A 16,209-nucleotide genomic window follows, 5' to 3' on the forward strand; every position below is an offset into this window, starting at 1 on the left:
TGGAACGACTGGTTCCTTAGATGTGTCGTCCGTATCATGAAGCGTACCTGGAGCTGTGTTGTTGGTCTTCCGGTTGCCAGTCCAAGAACGTAAAATAAAGCAAATACAGAGGGAGAGAGAAGAGCGAAAGTGGAGAGGCTACGCGAACCCAACCCCAAGGAAACATTTTCGCGCGAACACAGACCTTCACCCAAAGTTACCGGGAGTTGATGCTTCGGCCTCCGGACACTCTGGATCGATTGTGAGTTAAGTTATCCCGCTCACTCTCGAGGGGCTATTATGGAACCGCCGGCATCCCGCCGTAGCCGGACACGGTCCAAGTCAATGTAACTAATAGAGCCCTCCGGATCATGATGGACCAAGACAATAATTATATCGTAGAGCTTTGAGAGTGACAGCTTGACCAGTTGACACCACGGATAGCCTCTATTGCACCGTGCCCAGTAGAGTTTATGGAAATGGCCCTTATTTAGACGGGTCAGGAGCGAAACGGCGAAGAGAATCAAGCCCATTGGGTCCAGCGAATCAACGCTCTAGGCCTGAAGCATCCCTTTCAGAGCCGGTTTGGCCCGGTAGCTCCTGAGCAACCAGTTACGCTGGGTTATCGCGTTGCCCAATCCGAGCTTTTGTATGTGTCCCTTCAAAGCCAGCAGCGCCACCACCACGTTGAACATGCCGTCAACGGTGTTCTTATAACTCTCAGGCACTTGGCGGGAGTTATTACTCAAGGACGACCATGGAGAGCCAGACTGTGTCATAGACAGACGTTGACAGTGGGCCAAAGCTTTTGCTGCACTGTGATACCGGGTGGGCAAAAAGCGCCCGCGGCTGTGCCTGACCGTGTAGTGTCATGAAGACGCCTAGTGCTTCCGGCGAGTTTTCTGAGCAGGCTCGTGGCAAGTAGTGGAGGAGGAGGGCGCCAAGCGCTACACCAGATACAGGTTTTTTTTTTTTTTTTTTTTTTCGGAAACAGAGTATACACTTTGTAACGCGGGGTTGGTCGCTATTATTGGGGTAGCGCGAAACCAACTGATGATGTAGGACGAGTCAAACTCGCCTGTGAAGACCGGAACGATGGTCGTAATGAATCAAGTCCTGTGACGTGACTTTCATTAGTAGTCGGTTACTTGAAGACAGGAACGTTTTGATGCGCCATCACCAAACCAACGAGGACCGGGCAGTGACAGGTTGCAAGGAAATTCGTCCCTTGGACTTCATTCGCCGGGTCGACTTTATTACCCTGGTTCTGATCTAACATGGCGTTCAAGATCGGCTGGGCAACGCGATTTCTTGAATCCATTCCGGTGAGATCCAAATTCATTGGATGTTCTAGGTTCGGGGTCGAGAAGGTCGGAGTTCGCCTAACCTCCCCAAGGCCCAGTGGCCCACCACAGGCTCATCAATTAGTTACGGATTACAGGTTTGGTTTCGGTGTGACATGATTTAACCTCGGGTCCAGCTTATCTGTGCCGGGTGCGGTACATGTAAGTATTTGCATGCAATGAGGGTCATGGACAAGAATGTCGGGGCTCAGGGTCTATGCGACAGCGAGGAGCACCAAGGAAGCCTTGCTCCTAACGCGGCTAATTACATATCTCATGATCGCCTAGCATTCAGCTCCTCAAATATTATCGCGCAGCAGAAACCCATCATTCTGCAGCTTCTGGAACACCCGCTCGGGATCATATTTTGAGGCCGCTTCCTGTAGCTTCTTGAGGTTCTCAATCCCGTAGCTGTGCAGGACCTTCTGGTGGCCAGCTGCAAAGTTGGGGCACTTATAGTCGAGCCAGAGCCCTTTCTCGTGCAAGAGCCTCCACTTCCTCTTAGAGGAAACGGAGGGCCTTTTCAGCGTGGGTGTCGTCACCCTCGTTGGGCCACTCGCAGGTAAACACCCACCCCTTAATTTGATGGTTAGTGAAAAAGGCAGGCAATTGAGAAGTTGGAGTGCACACAGCATTGCGGGATCTTCTGTAGGCCTAGCATGTTACCACCTCGGTCCTTGCCGGCTTGCACAGCAGCCGTGCCCACAAGCTGGGCCGTAAAGTGTAGGACATAGCCTTTGGGAAGTTTTGTAGGGCTTCTTGATACAGTCTGTAAATCCCCTCATAGAGGTCTTGCGATATTCGCGTTGTGAGCGAGCAACCATGGCGCCTGTTCAGCATATCAGAATCTATATGCGGGAAGAAAATTCACCGTAGGTAGAAAAGGAAGGGAAAGACGAGACAAGGGTAACCTGGACTAACTTTCCGTTGGTGTCTTCGTGTCGCATGGTCTGGGCAAGCGAAAATAAAGTACCGCCCGTTGTAGGACAAGCCGTCGTGGTCAAGCTCTTCAGGTTCCAGAAAGGCTCAAAAGCGGCAGGGCGCTCAGAAGGGGTGTCTGCGTACAGCAGCCCCACTGCAACAAATCCTGCGTTGAAATTGGTGAAGGAGCAATCTTTGAATCTTCTTCCATCGCCTCCTGCACCTTGATTGTGGCATCAATGATCCCAACGTAGTCTTTCGGATTGTATAAGTTGATGGTGTATTGGGCCCTGATCAATGGATATGTTTGGAGATCGAACCGCGTCACAATGCCTGTGTCCGTTAGGACGACACAAATTATACAGTTCATTCAACAGTGGACCGAGACAGTTACACACGTACCAAAGTTGGAACTGCCGCCTTTAATAGCACGATAAAGGTCGGAGTTCTCCTTGGCATTGGCATTCACAACGCGGCCATCTGCCAGTACGACCTGTAAAGCGTGAGAAACGATATAGGGAGTAAAGAATCCTTGATCACGGAGGCCGAGATGCGAAGGTCCGCGCATAACATACCTCAGCGTTCTTGATGCCATCCGCACCAAAGCCATGAAGATTCGGGAAAGCCCCCATTCCTCCACCAAGCAGGAAGCCCGCCACGCCGACCTGCTCATCTCGTCCGCTGATGGCCGAGCGTCCGTGCTCCGCAAGCCATGCATACACCTCACCGAAAGTGTTCCCGGCCCCGACCATAGCGATGCCATCGGGGCCGAAATCCCGCGATTCCAGCCCTCGGAGATCGAGCACAATGCCAGTATCGCCGGCGCTGCTGAAACCGGGATTAGGGTTGTGGCCCGTGGCACGTAGAGCAAACTTTGCCCCGGTCTCCTTGACGATCGCCAACACTTTCGCCACCTCGGGAGGGTTGCGGAGACGAACGTAGGCCGCAGAGCGGGTCCAACAAGTCTGAGACCAGGGCACAGAGACTTCAGCCTGGAAGACAGGCCCCATGTCGGCTGTTATGACTTGCCCGGGAAGGGCAGCCTTCAGGCGTTCGACGGCGTCATTTGTCGCCTTGTGGGCCATGGTGCCTTAGCTGTATATTGATCCGCGTCTTAGAGAAACCAAGTAAAAGTCGGAAATATAGACGGCCGGCACTAATTCATGGAAGAATGACAAGAGGAGTTGGAACACTGCACGCGAAATGAGCTCCTCAGCTCTTCTTCGCCGGTTTATTGCATTGGAGCATTGGCGCTAAGTTCAGGGGGCTGACAAATGCGGTTCGTTCCAACCTGCATATTGCCGAAGCTGTTAGTCGGTGTTGTTGGTTGGTGTTGGAGTCAACGAGAGTTCCGATTGGTCAACTTTCTTGCATGGGAGTGTCCCCAAGCTACGATATCTATCAACGACCAGGGGGATATGCCGTTGTATGTGCACACCCTGGATCTACGACTGAATAAAACTCGGTGTTTGAATGGAGTCGTTCGGTTGCCAAACATCAGAAGTACCCCACATCCCTAACTTGGGAGGATGAGAGGAAAGGCGAGATCTGCAACCGTTGACGCCCCGCACCACCCCCTAGCGCTGCTGTGGTGCGGCCTAGAGAGGGTTGTATGCAACTCGGGATGATGGGCTTACCTTGAACTCCGTATACGGACACCATCACCTTCCTCGTTCGGTGTTGCGAGTCTGCGACACAGTGCGGCGCATGCAGCCGTATCAGGCGATCAATCAGGGATGCAGCGCTCAACTGGGCCTTCTGCGGTCGTCGCCGCCCGAATACTCTTTGCCGTCCGGATACAACGGAAGACGTTCACCACGTTTATTGGTGGCGTCCCGACTCAATGCGATGGTTCGATTTTCAATCACTTATCTTAGATACTTTGGTAATTAGAATTAGCTTTCATCCTTTTTACAACTTGAACCCATAAGGGCATCGGCGATTATGTGGGGTTACCTGCAATTACGTGCAGAAGTAATTTCTTTCCAGCGCAGTATCTGTGTTGATCTGCGTAGTTAAACTGAATAATATAAAAAAAGAATCGTTTTCCAATGCTAATTATACCCCATATTGACATGGCACTGTGACGCTCCATCAAACCGCTCGGATCCTGACGTCGGCGATTTATACGGCACCCTCCAGGGGTGCTTTTACAAATCGTTTTTCGCTCGGCAGTTTTATATGCTATGTATAATACAATATGTGAAATGTTCTACACCTAAGCAACGTACACATTGCCCTAGTCTAGAGTCGTTTAATACTGTCTATACCGTCTGGTCAACACTGATTTCCGCCGTTACTAGGTTGTCCCAAGCTGAATCTAACTAGCGACCGGTTCGGGTACACAGTAATGATTTGTCTTTTCTCATTTCCATTTTTCATTTCCGTTTCTGATAGATGGTGTTGTTGACCCGCTCGAGGTCTGCATCAAGCATAGCATTAGGTTGTTCATCAACCCAGCTAGCAGAGAGGATTAATCAAGGCCCAGATCGGCTCGTCATGTCACCGACTGAGCAATCTTGGCCCGGACCAAGGGCCTTGAGCACGCCAAGATCGGGTTTCAAGGCGCTTAACTCTTCGAGCACCAAATCGTAGTTCAAATAAGTTAATCGGAGCTCGCCCACTCAACTACTTACCTATCATACCCTAACAATGTCTGTACTCCTAATGTACTGTTCCTCGGTGCAGCTACACTTAACTGTACGGGGCAAACGGATGTACATAGTTATATTAATACCCTTGCTACTGGCGAGATCGCTACCGGTTTGAATTTGGCCGGTAGAGCCAAGAGATGGGCGACCGGTAGGTGACACTTCTTGGCGAAGCCTAGTGGATTGCGCCATTCGAGGCCAGTTTCCGCTCTGCCGGCGAGATGATCATTATGAGCCGATATTGGCCTGAACTACTAGATATCTCGAGTTATGATAGTTGAATAGCCTCCACCTAGACAAACTCCTTTCCCCCCTAAAAAAAGGGGAAAAAATAACAGGCATATCAGAAATCGAATGTCAGAACCTCAACCGTCTTTTGCAGCGGACACACTCAGATGAGCCGCCAATTTCACTACTCCGCGCCGAAAGCGAGGACACCGGACATAGTTATCTCGAATCATCTAAGGTCCCGCAGTTTTCCGCTTCTAATTACACAGCCATCTGCCGGTCAGCAATTAAACAAGACTCTATCATCGCTATATCGACAATGTCATTCAAATCCTCAGGGGTTGTTTGGAACCAGAAGGTGCTGCAACTGGGGATTAGGGAGAAATTCTTCGGCTTAATTCGCACCTCTCTTAGCTGAATTTTCATCTCATTGAGTTCTAGCTGTGATGTGTCCTTGGCGCCTCTTTCCCGCCCCCTCTTCTTCTTTTCAGTTTTCCGGTTGGAGTGAGCTCCCAGATCTTGCAACACCCCCACTTTTCTTCGTTACTACGAACCGAGCAACTTGCCAAGTAGGAGAGTGGCACGAGTAATCCAATCACAGATGGGATAGTGAGTAGATATATCCTCTTCTCCAGATTACTTGTCGGCATTCTCCACTGAGTACCCCTCCAAGCGTGCCATGTTGGCAGCACCGACCTTCCGGAGTCTCGGACCGTACTTGTACATCTAAACCCCCAAACATCAGTACCTACACATGAAGAAACGGAAAACCAGGCCAGTGAAATGGTAAATGAAACCCATTAAATACTCACCACCGGGACGAATGGCAGGCCAATACCGAGGATGAGAAAAGCCAGCAGGGCTATGCCCCAGTCCACGCCGACAGCTACGAAGAGCTTCTGCCCGAAGAGAGGGAAGGCGCCAGCAAACAGGCATCGAAGGACGGAGACTTGCAGGGGTCAGTATGAAATCACGACTTAAGAAAGACGATGAAATGGATGTAAACTTCCATACTGGATGCGAATGCCGAGGCCGGGAACTCGAAGCTTGTGGTCGTCATCAGCAAGCGGGCTTCAAGTTTGTCCCGCACTGTGCCTAGGTACTCACCTCTCAACTGTGAAGACCTGGATTGCTATCTGCATGTCTGGCTTAGCGTACTTGGATCAGAGCAGAGCCCGAGATTGAGGCTGCTGGTTACCATGATGCTCATTACTCCCACCGCAAAGATGGCAATACCGATCAAAGGCTAGGTAATCCCGTCAGACCGCAACTCTAATGCTACAACTACCTTTGGGGAGACATACCACAATGAAGTGCGTTTTGAACGCGGCAAAGCCGTACAAAAGCAAACCCCCGGCTCCGAGCACAAGACCCGGCGCGCAACTCAACAGCCTCGGTTTGGTGAGCATGCAGACGCGGCTAAGAGCATTATCTGAGACTCACCGTGACTCTGGCTTGAATGGCTTGTCTTTTGGGGAGTCTTTCTTGAAGACAGCCTCCATAAGTTTCATTGTTCCGACGGTGCCGATGATCATGCCAACGCCTAGCGCGAGAAAATCAGTGCCGATGATGCCGACTGAATGGCCATAGCCAAAGCCGAAAACGTCGGCATACTAATGCTCTGTTAGATCGACCGGAATAAGTACGTGAGAATTGGTTGGATGGATCACTCACCGTAACTAGGACGAGATAGGCAACTCCAAAGCACATTGAATAGAAGAGTGAGGCGAGTAATAAAGCGGGATCGACTACTAAATATATGACTATGATAACAACCATCAGCAACGCAGGATGGTATTCTCGAATGCAATGTATAACTAACCTGGTCGAATGAATTGGACAAGGACGGAGCCAAGGGTAGCCTTTGCGACAGAGTTGAGATCGAGGACGGAATAAAAGTCAGCTCGATGACTTTTTGCACGAGCGCGGCGGAGTTTCGTCTGCAGGATCCAAGGCGCATACGACTCATCAAGCCATATGAGTGCCAGGAGACCAAGGAAACCAGCAGAAATTGCCTGCACGACAGAATTGGATAGATTAGTCCAAGGGCACGAAAATTCTGCAGTGCTCACCATACCGGAACCCACATTGTCCACCGCCATGATGTCCCTGCCGACATCCAGCCGCCGCAGACCGGACCGAGGATTGGACCGAGGATGCTGTTAAAGAAGAAAACGTCAGAACGCATGTTTGAACTCGACAACATACATGAACATGGCCTTACGGTCCAAGCATGATTAGGCCTGTTGCCTTTGGCCGCGCCTCCAAATCCCACAGGTCCATGGCTACTCCCCCGACCACGGCAAGTCCAGATGATCCACCGATGCCGGCGAGAAAGCGACATACTGACAGTTGAGCCGGCTAGAAGTGATACGGCAATTCTTGAGGTTAGTAGTCGATCGATTCCCATGGCGAAGTAGAAAGATGGGCGACATTACCGTACGTGAAAAGCCACCCCCGACGGAGAAGGCAACGAAGACGATATTTCCGAGTTGGAGAATGACGGCTCGCCCATAAAGTTCGCTCAAAGGGGCAAGGAACAGCGGCCCCACGGCATAGGCGAACAAAAAGACGGAGACTTGCAGCGCGCCCAGAGTGCTGTCAGTGATGCCTAGGTCGGCCATGACGAGGTGGATTGACGGAGCAAAGATGGTGCCTATTAACTCAAGTAATCAGTAGTTACGCGTGAGTTGAAAGAAAAACGGACAGAAACCAGAGTCATGCAAAAAAGAAGAAGCGATAAAGGTAGCACTAACTTGCGAACGGCGAGAGGAAGCAGAGCGCAGCCACAATGCCCGTAGTTCTAACCTTCTTAATAAGCGGCCATGACTTTTGCCGTTAGTTATTACACGAGTGAGTCGTCCAGTTATGCTCCCGTTGCGGGGGGGGGGGGGGCCTTACTCGGGGGTGCTCGCCGGCGTTATGGTCCAAGGTGACCAAATTCGGATCAAGGTCTTTCAACTCGCTGCCGGTGATGAATATTTTATCGGGACTCTGAGCTTGAGCCTCGACTAATCTGGCGTATTGTTGGGCGACGAGGTGTCGCGGAGCAGACGCCCGTTCATGTAGCTCGGTCGAGGTCCGATCCATTGCCAATTGTGTTAACTGTCGGTGACGTTGACAATCGGGAAACTGAGCACCCAGAACTTTAATCCGCTTAGGGGAATAAGTGTTGGAAGTACGGATACTAATTTAACCCGGGGAGAGGACATAGGGTATGGATGCCCAGGACGCCGGTAGCGAGGAGAATAACGGGATCTTATACTTGTGCTCCCCGCTAAGGCCAACGTATGCGAATCTCCTTGTTGTCTGACTCTGCCAATGCCAAGTGCAGGCAGGACTACGAGGGCGGGGGCTACACATTGTCATCGGCCGGGACCGGGGGCCGTTTGTCCCCTTATTCAGGCAGGACGCGGTTACTACGAGTATCCATTGAGGTTCTCATAATAATAAATAACAACGCAAAAAGTTCCAAAATTTGGACAGAAACCTCAGGGAGTTCTCGTCAGTCATTGTGAATGGCACAATCATTGGATATTGTTGGGGGGTGCCTTGGCGCCGAGACCAGGGATCGTCGGCGTTTGCCGGTGGTAAGTATCGGCCGACGGCCCCTGGCAAAAGCGGCGGGCCGCTACGATCGGAGAAGGCCAATTCGAATTGCTCCTCCAACCATGAGTCCTGTTAACCCCTTGAGGCCAGATATCAATAAGTGCAAGCTCGCCTCGTCCGCCGCTTATCGCCGCAGACCATTGATGAATCACTTTGTTACCTTAGAATGAAAATTCCCGTAGCAACAACGATGACTCGCACACGCCCGGTCAATGCATGCGAAAATTGCCGTCGACGGAAGCAGAGTTGTGACAGGGCGAAGCCTGTCTGCGGCCGGTGTCGACAGACAGGTACCGTATGCTCATTCAACCTCGAGGTTGCCGAACCCGGCAACAGTGGCAGTACCATCTTGACCCCTAGCACATCAAATTTGAACCCGGTGGACTCTCCCACCCAGCAGACTCGCCCAACATCAGCTTCAAGTCCGGGCGGGTCCGAGCAGATCGGGTCCGAGCAGACTCTTGCTCGCGCCCTGACCAAGAAGAAGAAGCGAAACCGCGCGTGTCTCTCGTGCGTCCGCTGCCACCGACACAAGGTCAAGTGTGACAAGAAATTCCCCTGCTCACGATGCAAATCAACTGGCTTCGCCGATCATTGCTCGTACACACATCGCTCCGTGGAGAACTCACCACTGCAGGACTTCTCGTTCTTCACATGTTCAGGCGAAGATCCGTCCATTGCGGCGATCACATGGCATTCCCATCATCGCGGTTCAAGCCATTGGAAGGCACCTCTACAAAGGGTAGGTGCGCTCTTCCCTAAATCTGGCAGTCCGTACTTGTCGATGCTTGCCGCTCACTGTGGTCCATCCGCTGACCACGCCTCGTGAAACACAGATATGGTCTCTCGGGATGCTCAATTCCCCTCCGCTAGTCATAGCGGTCCGTGAACTAGCTTGCGACGCTTGGGAGAACACGCCGAAGGTTCTATCGGGGAACTTCCCTCTGGGTAGTGCCGAGGCTGCTAAATTTACGACAGCAGATGCTATGATGGCGCTAATCCGGCGGACGAGACCGGTAGCGCCGGAATACTTACACCAATACCGCGACTCGCTCGAACCACTTCATCCTATGCTACTAGACATCGAGGAACTTTCACACGAGGCAGCTGAGCGATTGGTAGCTGGCACAGTTCTGTCCGACCTTTCATGGCTTGCGCAGTATCTCATGGTGCTTGGACTTGGATGTTTCGTTGGTGAGGGACTCGGAGATAGGACTCGCGACCTCTACGGCGCGGCTGAAGCGTGCTTGGCCAAGATTCCCTATACTTTCCGGCCAAATATTTATAGCCTGAGAACGCTGTGCTTAATGGTGGTTGCAAAACGGGCCACCAATGCAACCTGTTGGGCTATCGACTCGAGCTGGTCGCTGATGGGACTGATTGTCCGCCTCGCTGTGATGGTTGGCCTGCACCAGGACGATCTCCGAGCGGCAGAGGACGCCGTTTCCCTCAAAGATCGGCGAGCTCGTCGCTATTTATGGACCGCAATTCTCTTCATAGACATCGAGGGAGCCGCAATGGCGGGGATGCCTCCCCTCCTTCAGCGCGATGTCGTCGGACCCCGCTCGGACTGGAGTGAGCCCGGACGAGAGCAAGACCTCTTATACAGCAGTTACCAAACGATTCTGGATGTCGTCGGCCTCGTCAATACCAACCCAGATCGTATTTCGTATGAACAGGTACTCAGCTACGATTCCGAAGTCCGCCTCCTCATGTCCAGCGTTACCGCATCCTCGACCGGTTTGCGACGTATTGCCCTCGACATCTTCTTCCGCCGCGCACTGATCTCACTGCACCGGCAGTTTGCCTACCTCCCAGACGCGCCCTCTCGATACCCAATCTCGTACTGGTCATCGCTGGAGTGCAGCCTCGCGTTCCTCTCCCATCAGCTCGAGCTTCACTCCGGCGGCCGACACGCTCCACAGAAGCTGGATTCTGTCACGACCGTGTTCATGACAGACTTCTTCTCGGCGACGCTAACGGCTTGCATACACTTGCTTTGGCACGATGCGCCGCTCGCCCCCGTTGAGGCATCCATCCTCGACAGCCAGATCCCGCCGCGGAGAACTATCTTGGACACGCTGCGATCGTGTGTCGAGATCTGGTCGGCGATGAAGGACCGATCCTTGTGCTGTCGGACTGGGTATAGAATACTCGAGCTGGCCATGGGCATGATTCCTCAGTACTAGAGGGGGACCGCTTTATCGGCAGACCTCTGGGGAAACTGCTGCATGTCAGAATCGAAATCGGGCGCTATCAGCCTCTTTACTTCAAGCTCATGATAATTCATTATGAACCTATGTGCAGTGGTTAGCTTGTATAGAGTACCTAGAGTTAGCACACACCAAACATGTCTTTGTGAAATGCCTCATAGCGAGATAGTATAGGTATGCTCCCGCATCGTTAAAGTAGATAACACAGCGAAGGTGAACGGTTGCTATAAGTAGATCTCATGATAGCATCGCCTTATTATCATCAATCGTACTTGCAGTATTATAAATCAACTTGTCGAAAACGATCAGTTCCCCCTCAGCCCACAATCAAATCCTCTTCCTTCCCTCCCTCTCCAATCCCCAACCGCCACTCACTGAATCCAAAACTAATCTCCAGCACCCTGTTTGTAAACTCAAACACCGCACCCGGCGTCGGCCCCCAAGGATCCTCCACCCTCTAAGCTCTACATCGTCATCCACCGTGCCCACGGCGACGCCAATCCCAAACCTCTGATATCCCACAACCGTTATCCCAACTACTCCCATCCCTATACCCTTTACCGCCGCCCTCAGCTAGGACGTACGCCCTTCGAAGAAGATATGGGAGACTAACTTGGCGCAGATCCAGGGACGTTTGAGGGGGGAGTGCGTGAGTGCCGATAGGTGAGAAGAAACAAGTTCGTGCTACATATAGAGGCGGGGCACGTGGTCGTGGGGATCGTGGGCTGGGAGTGGGAGACTAGAGTGGCAGAATTAGCCAACGCGACGGAGGAGGTATTACTGTTACGAACAATGCGGCCAGTATTACGGAATGCACGTTATTTGTCTTAACTATATATTAATTAGAGTCTGTATCAGGTAGTCAGTTTATAACTTGGTGTGTGCGCATAACCTAGTGCGGAACCCTTATCAGACTGACCAGATATCCCAAGTTCCCATACGGGGAATTCCTAGTATATCTGCCAAAGTTAGTTAACGGTCGGGTGAGATGCGGATGGCCTGTGCCGTATCGCAAAATACACACCACTCACGGGTCCCAAACGGCAAGCTCCGGAGCCATTGCTGGCTCGGCCTCGAACGGTTCTCCGGATGGCATCTACTACGCCTTTATATCCGGCGATTGGTCAAAGATGCCTGGCGTGTCCCCATGAGATGTCCCAACTTAGCGCGGTGTTTGTTGGAAGAGACACAGTCCAATACAAGGCCGTAGAGAAGTGGGAATTACTACCCACTGCCCATCCCGGGGTAGTAATTTTCGTATCGTAATCGTTGTATAAGTAACAGGGTGTTACTGGTGCCAGATCGCCAGCACTACAGCGGAGATTCATGCCAAGACTTTACATTGTAAAGCACCCTTTGGGCCTGGGAGTTGAAGGCAGTGTTAACGATCAGCTGGTCACTTCTGGGCATGTAAAGTTCTGGACCGTGGAGAGCGATATCCACTTCCAGTTACCACTCCTACAATCTACCTACGTATCCCTAAGCCAAGTTTGAGGTAGATGATTCTTGAAAGTCTTTCCAAAATAGCGAGACGCAGTTGTCGCCCCACGCTCGCTGCTTGCTAATTACCTCAATCGGTTCCTATTTATCAATTTCCCTTCCACTCCGCTACCATCAGCCACAAGTTCGCACCAATGTGCTGCTGGCTCCCCTTAAACTCGAAGCGGGTGTCTGCAAGCTCAAATGCCTTGGCCCAGCCATGTAGTTCTCGTTCATCAGAGTTTTGAAGTTCTGTCATGCAAAGGTCCATGGACCTATAGCATACCGCACAAAAAATGCATTGTTAGCTTACAAATTGCACTGCGACCAGCGAACTTAGAGTTGCGAAGCTGCTCCGTTCCAACATGACAGCAATAACGTACTGTAGGCGGTCTTCCTGCCATCTGGACATAACGCCCGGCTGAGGCAGGACGTTATCATTCAATACAACCTTAGCACCTGGTTTGAACACCCGAATTAGGCCACGCAAGATCTTAATACAGTACTTATCTGGCCAGTTATACAAGATCTATCGGAAAATGTAAACATCAGCCCCCTTCACTAGCTGTTCTTCAGCAAGGAAGTCATACATCATGAATTTAACACGGTTCGTAAGGTCGGCAAAGGATATCCTTCTCTGCTACCCTCTCTAAGGAACTTTGGTCGCCTCGGAACTGTAAAGCAGCGGACAGGTAGCATAAGGTTACCTGTTGTAGTCTACGAAAGAAATGAAGCAAATTGCAAAGTGTTGTGAGATTAAATGTATTAAACATATAGTGAAGTTGTGGTGTGGTGAGGAGGTGGGAAGGCAACACGGTCCTATCTGTATGCTATGCAGACCGAGCTGCGAAGATAAAGTCGAAGTGTACAGTACAGGAAGACGGTCGACATAGTACAAGCTGATTCAACGGCCGCCGAGAGTGCTTCTATTTGTCTCCGAGCGCATCTCTTGCGTGTCACGGCCGGGCACGACATATTCTGGAAGCAGGTCGATATCCAAAATGCATTGCAAAACGAGTACTCTAACTCCCAGGCTCAGCACACTCCTCTGAAATTAACACCACGCCCTTCAGCGGAACCCTTGCGCGTTTGAGACCGAGCTGCTAGCGATTACCCAGGTTAATGTCGAGGTACAGTAGGACCGAGACAGGTTTACCCACGGTTCAACGGGTTTAACCCATACGGGTACCCACAGGCTTTTCCCTAGGACAGAGCAGGGAGGATTGGACAACGCAGTTTGGCGTCGCCGGCAATTTCGAAACAACCAAAAGCTAGATCTGTGGGTAGTAAAGTCCATAGGTCCCGCCTCCGAATATATCATGTAATGTAGCTTGATTATCCGCTATTATGCTACTAGTACCTTTGATCTGCCATGCTCATGCCCATCTTCCGTTCCATCTGTTTTCATCTCAAGCACTCGCGCTTGTATTACTTCTACCATCTAGAGCCGCTTCGTGAAGACCAACTGCGCGCCGTCCTGCATCAATCATTCAGTATTGTACAGGCTAGCGAAAAGAGTGGGAAGTGCTCACCATGGGGAACAGGGTCGCAAAAACCTTGATCTCCTCCGATTTTTCTGTCGGCACATGCCGCCACTCCAACTCCAACGCCGCCTTGCCAATCATGGCCGCCATGGTAAGCGGGACATACCTTTTCGCTAAACACTCATGCGGGCCAGTGCCAAATACAAGCCAATTCTTTGTCTTTGTCTCTGCGTCACCGGTAATCCACCTTTCCGGATCAAACACATCCGGGTTGGGGTATGCCACGGGGTCATGCAGCGCCGGATAGCACGATGGGATGACCATAGCCCCTTTTGGGACCGTATACTCCGGCGTGATGGGGAAGGGTTTGGTAGCGAGGTACGGGACGAAGATAACGGGCGGTCTGTGGCGGAGGAGTTCTTTGATGACAGCGGCCGTGTAAGTGAGGGATTCCAGCATGGGCAAATCAAACGGCTTGTTTCTATCCCCGCCGCGCGCGGCGAGGTTTTCGGCCCGCAGCTTGTCCATTACATCTGGTCGCTGGGCAAGAATTTGAAACAGCCACGTGGTAGCGCTGCTGGAGGCGTCCTGAGAAGCGAATAAGAAAGTGAAGAGGGTTTCGGAAATCTCCTCGTTTGTAAACTCGCGGATGAGATTAGACGGTTTCTCGACATCGGTCTCACCCGCAGCGACTCGATCGCGGTAGCGGTTGGACTCGAACATTTGCAGCACCCAGTGATCGACGATGCAGGTCGGGGCAGCGCCGGTTGCCATGTTGCGCTTGCAGGCGGCGGCGCACTTTGCAAACTCGGCGTGTACAGCGTCGGCAATCCGCTTGCCTCGCCAAGGTTTCGTGAAAGGGATGTACATGGAGAAGGGCACGTTGACCAATTCGAGCGCGGCTGTGGCCAGATAGAAGTCGTCGGCAATTTTCTTCACGGCCGCGGGTGAGATATAGTCACCGAAGAAGGTGCGGCAGGAGAGAGCGCAGTTGATCTCGCGGAACAGGGTCATGAAAGGTAAAGGGCGCCCCTGATTGGATCTGCTGGCCTCGACGAACTTGGGGTAATAGTCGGCCAAGACCTTTTCTTGCACCGGAAGGTAAGTAGCTATGGATTTGTTGGTGAAGAGGGGACTTAGGCCCCTCCGATATTCGGCGTGAGTCTTCCCCTGGAGGAACACCCAGGCTTTATGGCCGAGAATGTCTTTTGCGAGAGGGACGATGCATGGTTCGGTGTATGAGGGCGATTTGAAAACCCTGTGTGCGAGATCGCGATCAGAGGCTAGGACGACGAATCTGCCGTGACTTGTGTCAACTGGGACCTAATAATGATTGGGCTGTTCAGTGATTGCTGAGTCATACTTGTGAAAGATCGAGACGCAGCTGAGAGGTCCGCTCGCCCACTGGGAAAGATAGGCCTCGAATTTAGGATGCAGTGCTTGAATGAATGGCCCTGTGAGCGGGATTTTGAATCTAGGTCCGGTGATGGAACCCTTCCGGTGGAGGTACATGACTGTAGGTTGTCAGCTCGACGACTTCTCAGGGCCTGACAGACTCGCAAAACTACCTTGGTCATAAACCACCAATCCGAGCAAAAGCGTTACGACGGACTGCCAGACAGGCCAATGGGCCAGGTAAAATACGAAAATGTCGTGCAGCAGCCATTGGGACGGCACGGAAACCCATCTGGATTTCTGGAGAAGCTCCGGCGGAGCGCTCGAGGCGTTGGCGAACTCAGCAGCCATGTTGCGGTCTTTATGGCGAACACAGATCTCGCAGCGTTTGAGATTAAGATCGGGGCCTTCAGGCCTTTTGACTTACACACGCCGCGCAACCCGGAGTAGAGGTCCGGGCTCGGGCCGCCGGTGCAGCTCCACTACCGGTTACCAAATGAGGACTAAATTCCGAATTGCCATGGGCAATTCGGTGACACAAGGCGGCGGAGACTAGTCCTGTTTCGGCTAGGCCACAGATGTTTCGGCTTTTCGTGCTCGGCATGTCGGAGGTTTCGATTCTTGGCCCGTGCAAAGCAGGGGATGCTGAAGGAACCAGCGCAAGCGATCTCAATTCCAACGCTGAATTGCTGTCGGCCGCACCCCGTCACGAGCCTATGGGGAAGGAAGGCGAGTCTCATATTTCGTCAAAGCCATTACGGGTTCTGAAGCCCGCAGTTGGAGCAACCTCCCTCGCGGGGCGCCGCGTGGCCCAGAACCGTGTCTCCCTTGCTAGCCTGATTTCCGTTTTATCCGTAGCCCTCACGCAGTCGCATCAAACTTCAACTCGACTACGTCCCCTCTCACA

General features: G+C 52.1%; 4 protein-coding genes across 4 annotated transcripts; 1 reads left to right on the top strand and 3 right to left on the bottom strand.

Annotated features, from left to right (window-relative positions):
* Positions 1–1,621: 1,621 nt before the first annotated feature.
* Positions 1,622–3,328, bottom strand: MFIFM68171_08555 (uncharacterized protein; the record flags this gene model as incomplete). The annotated part of the gene is made up of 8 exons (XM_071063975.1): positions 1,622–1,794; positions 1,865–1,898; positions 1,951–2,077; positions 2,119–2,151; positions 2,244–2,256; positions 2,388–2,576; positions 2,646–2,736; positions 2,819–3,328. 8 exons carry the CDS (start codon positions 3,326–3,328, stop codon positions 1,622–1,624), a joined length of 1,170 nt encoding a protein of 389 aa, XP_070920076.1.
* A 2,430-nt stretch (positions 3,329–5,758) lies between these two features.
* MFIFM68171_08556 (uncharacterized protein) lies at positions 5,759–8,212 on the bottom strand (the record flags this gene model as incomplete). The annotated part of the gene is made up of 14 exons (XM_071063976.1): positions 5,759–5,848; positions 5,935–6,071; positions 6,137–6,168; positions 6,230–6,270; positions 6,321–6,368; positions 6,427–6,514; positions 6,566–6,735; positions 6,797–6,885; positions 6,945–7,137; positions 7,200–7,281; positions 7,347–7,483; positions 7,561–7,778; positions 7,879–7,951; positions 8,024–8,212. 14 exons carry the CDS (start codon positions 8,210–8,212, stop codon positions 5,759–5,761), a joined length of 1,587 nt encoding a protein of 528 aa, XP_070920077.1.
* A 709-nt stretch (positions 8,213–8,921) lies between these two features.
* MFIFM68171_08557 (uncharacterized protein) lies at positions 8,922–10,920 on the top strand (the record flags this gene model as incomplete). Its single annotated transcript, XM_071063977.1, has 2 exons — positions 8,922–9,473; positions 9,568–10,920. 2 exons carry the CDS (start codon positions 8,922–8,924, stop codon positions 10,918–10,920), a joined length of 1,905 nt encoding a protein of 634 aa, XP_070920078.1.
* Positions 10,921–13,864: 2,944 nt separating this feature from the next.
* On the bottom strand, positions 13,865–15,653 carry MFIFM68171_08558 (uncharacterized protein; the record flags this gene model as incomplete). Its single annotated transcript, XM_071063978.1, has 4 exons — positions 13,865–13,900; positions 13,956–15,204; positions 15,271–15,421; positions 15,476–15,653. 4 exons carry the CDS (start codon positions 15,651–15,653, stop codon positions 13,865–13,867), a joined length of 1,614 nt encoding a protein of 537 aa, XP_070920079.1.
* Between the last annotated feature and the right edge of the window lie 556 nt (positions 15,654–16,209).

Source organism: Madurella fahalii (assembly GCF_045866475.1).
Source record: "Madurella fahalii IFM 68171 DNA, scaffold_5, whole genome shotgun sequence".
Taxonomy (NCBI): Eukaryota; Fungi; Ascomycota; class Sordariomycetes; order Sordariales; genus Madurella; species Madurella fahalii.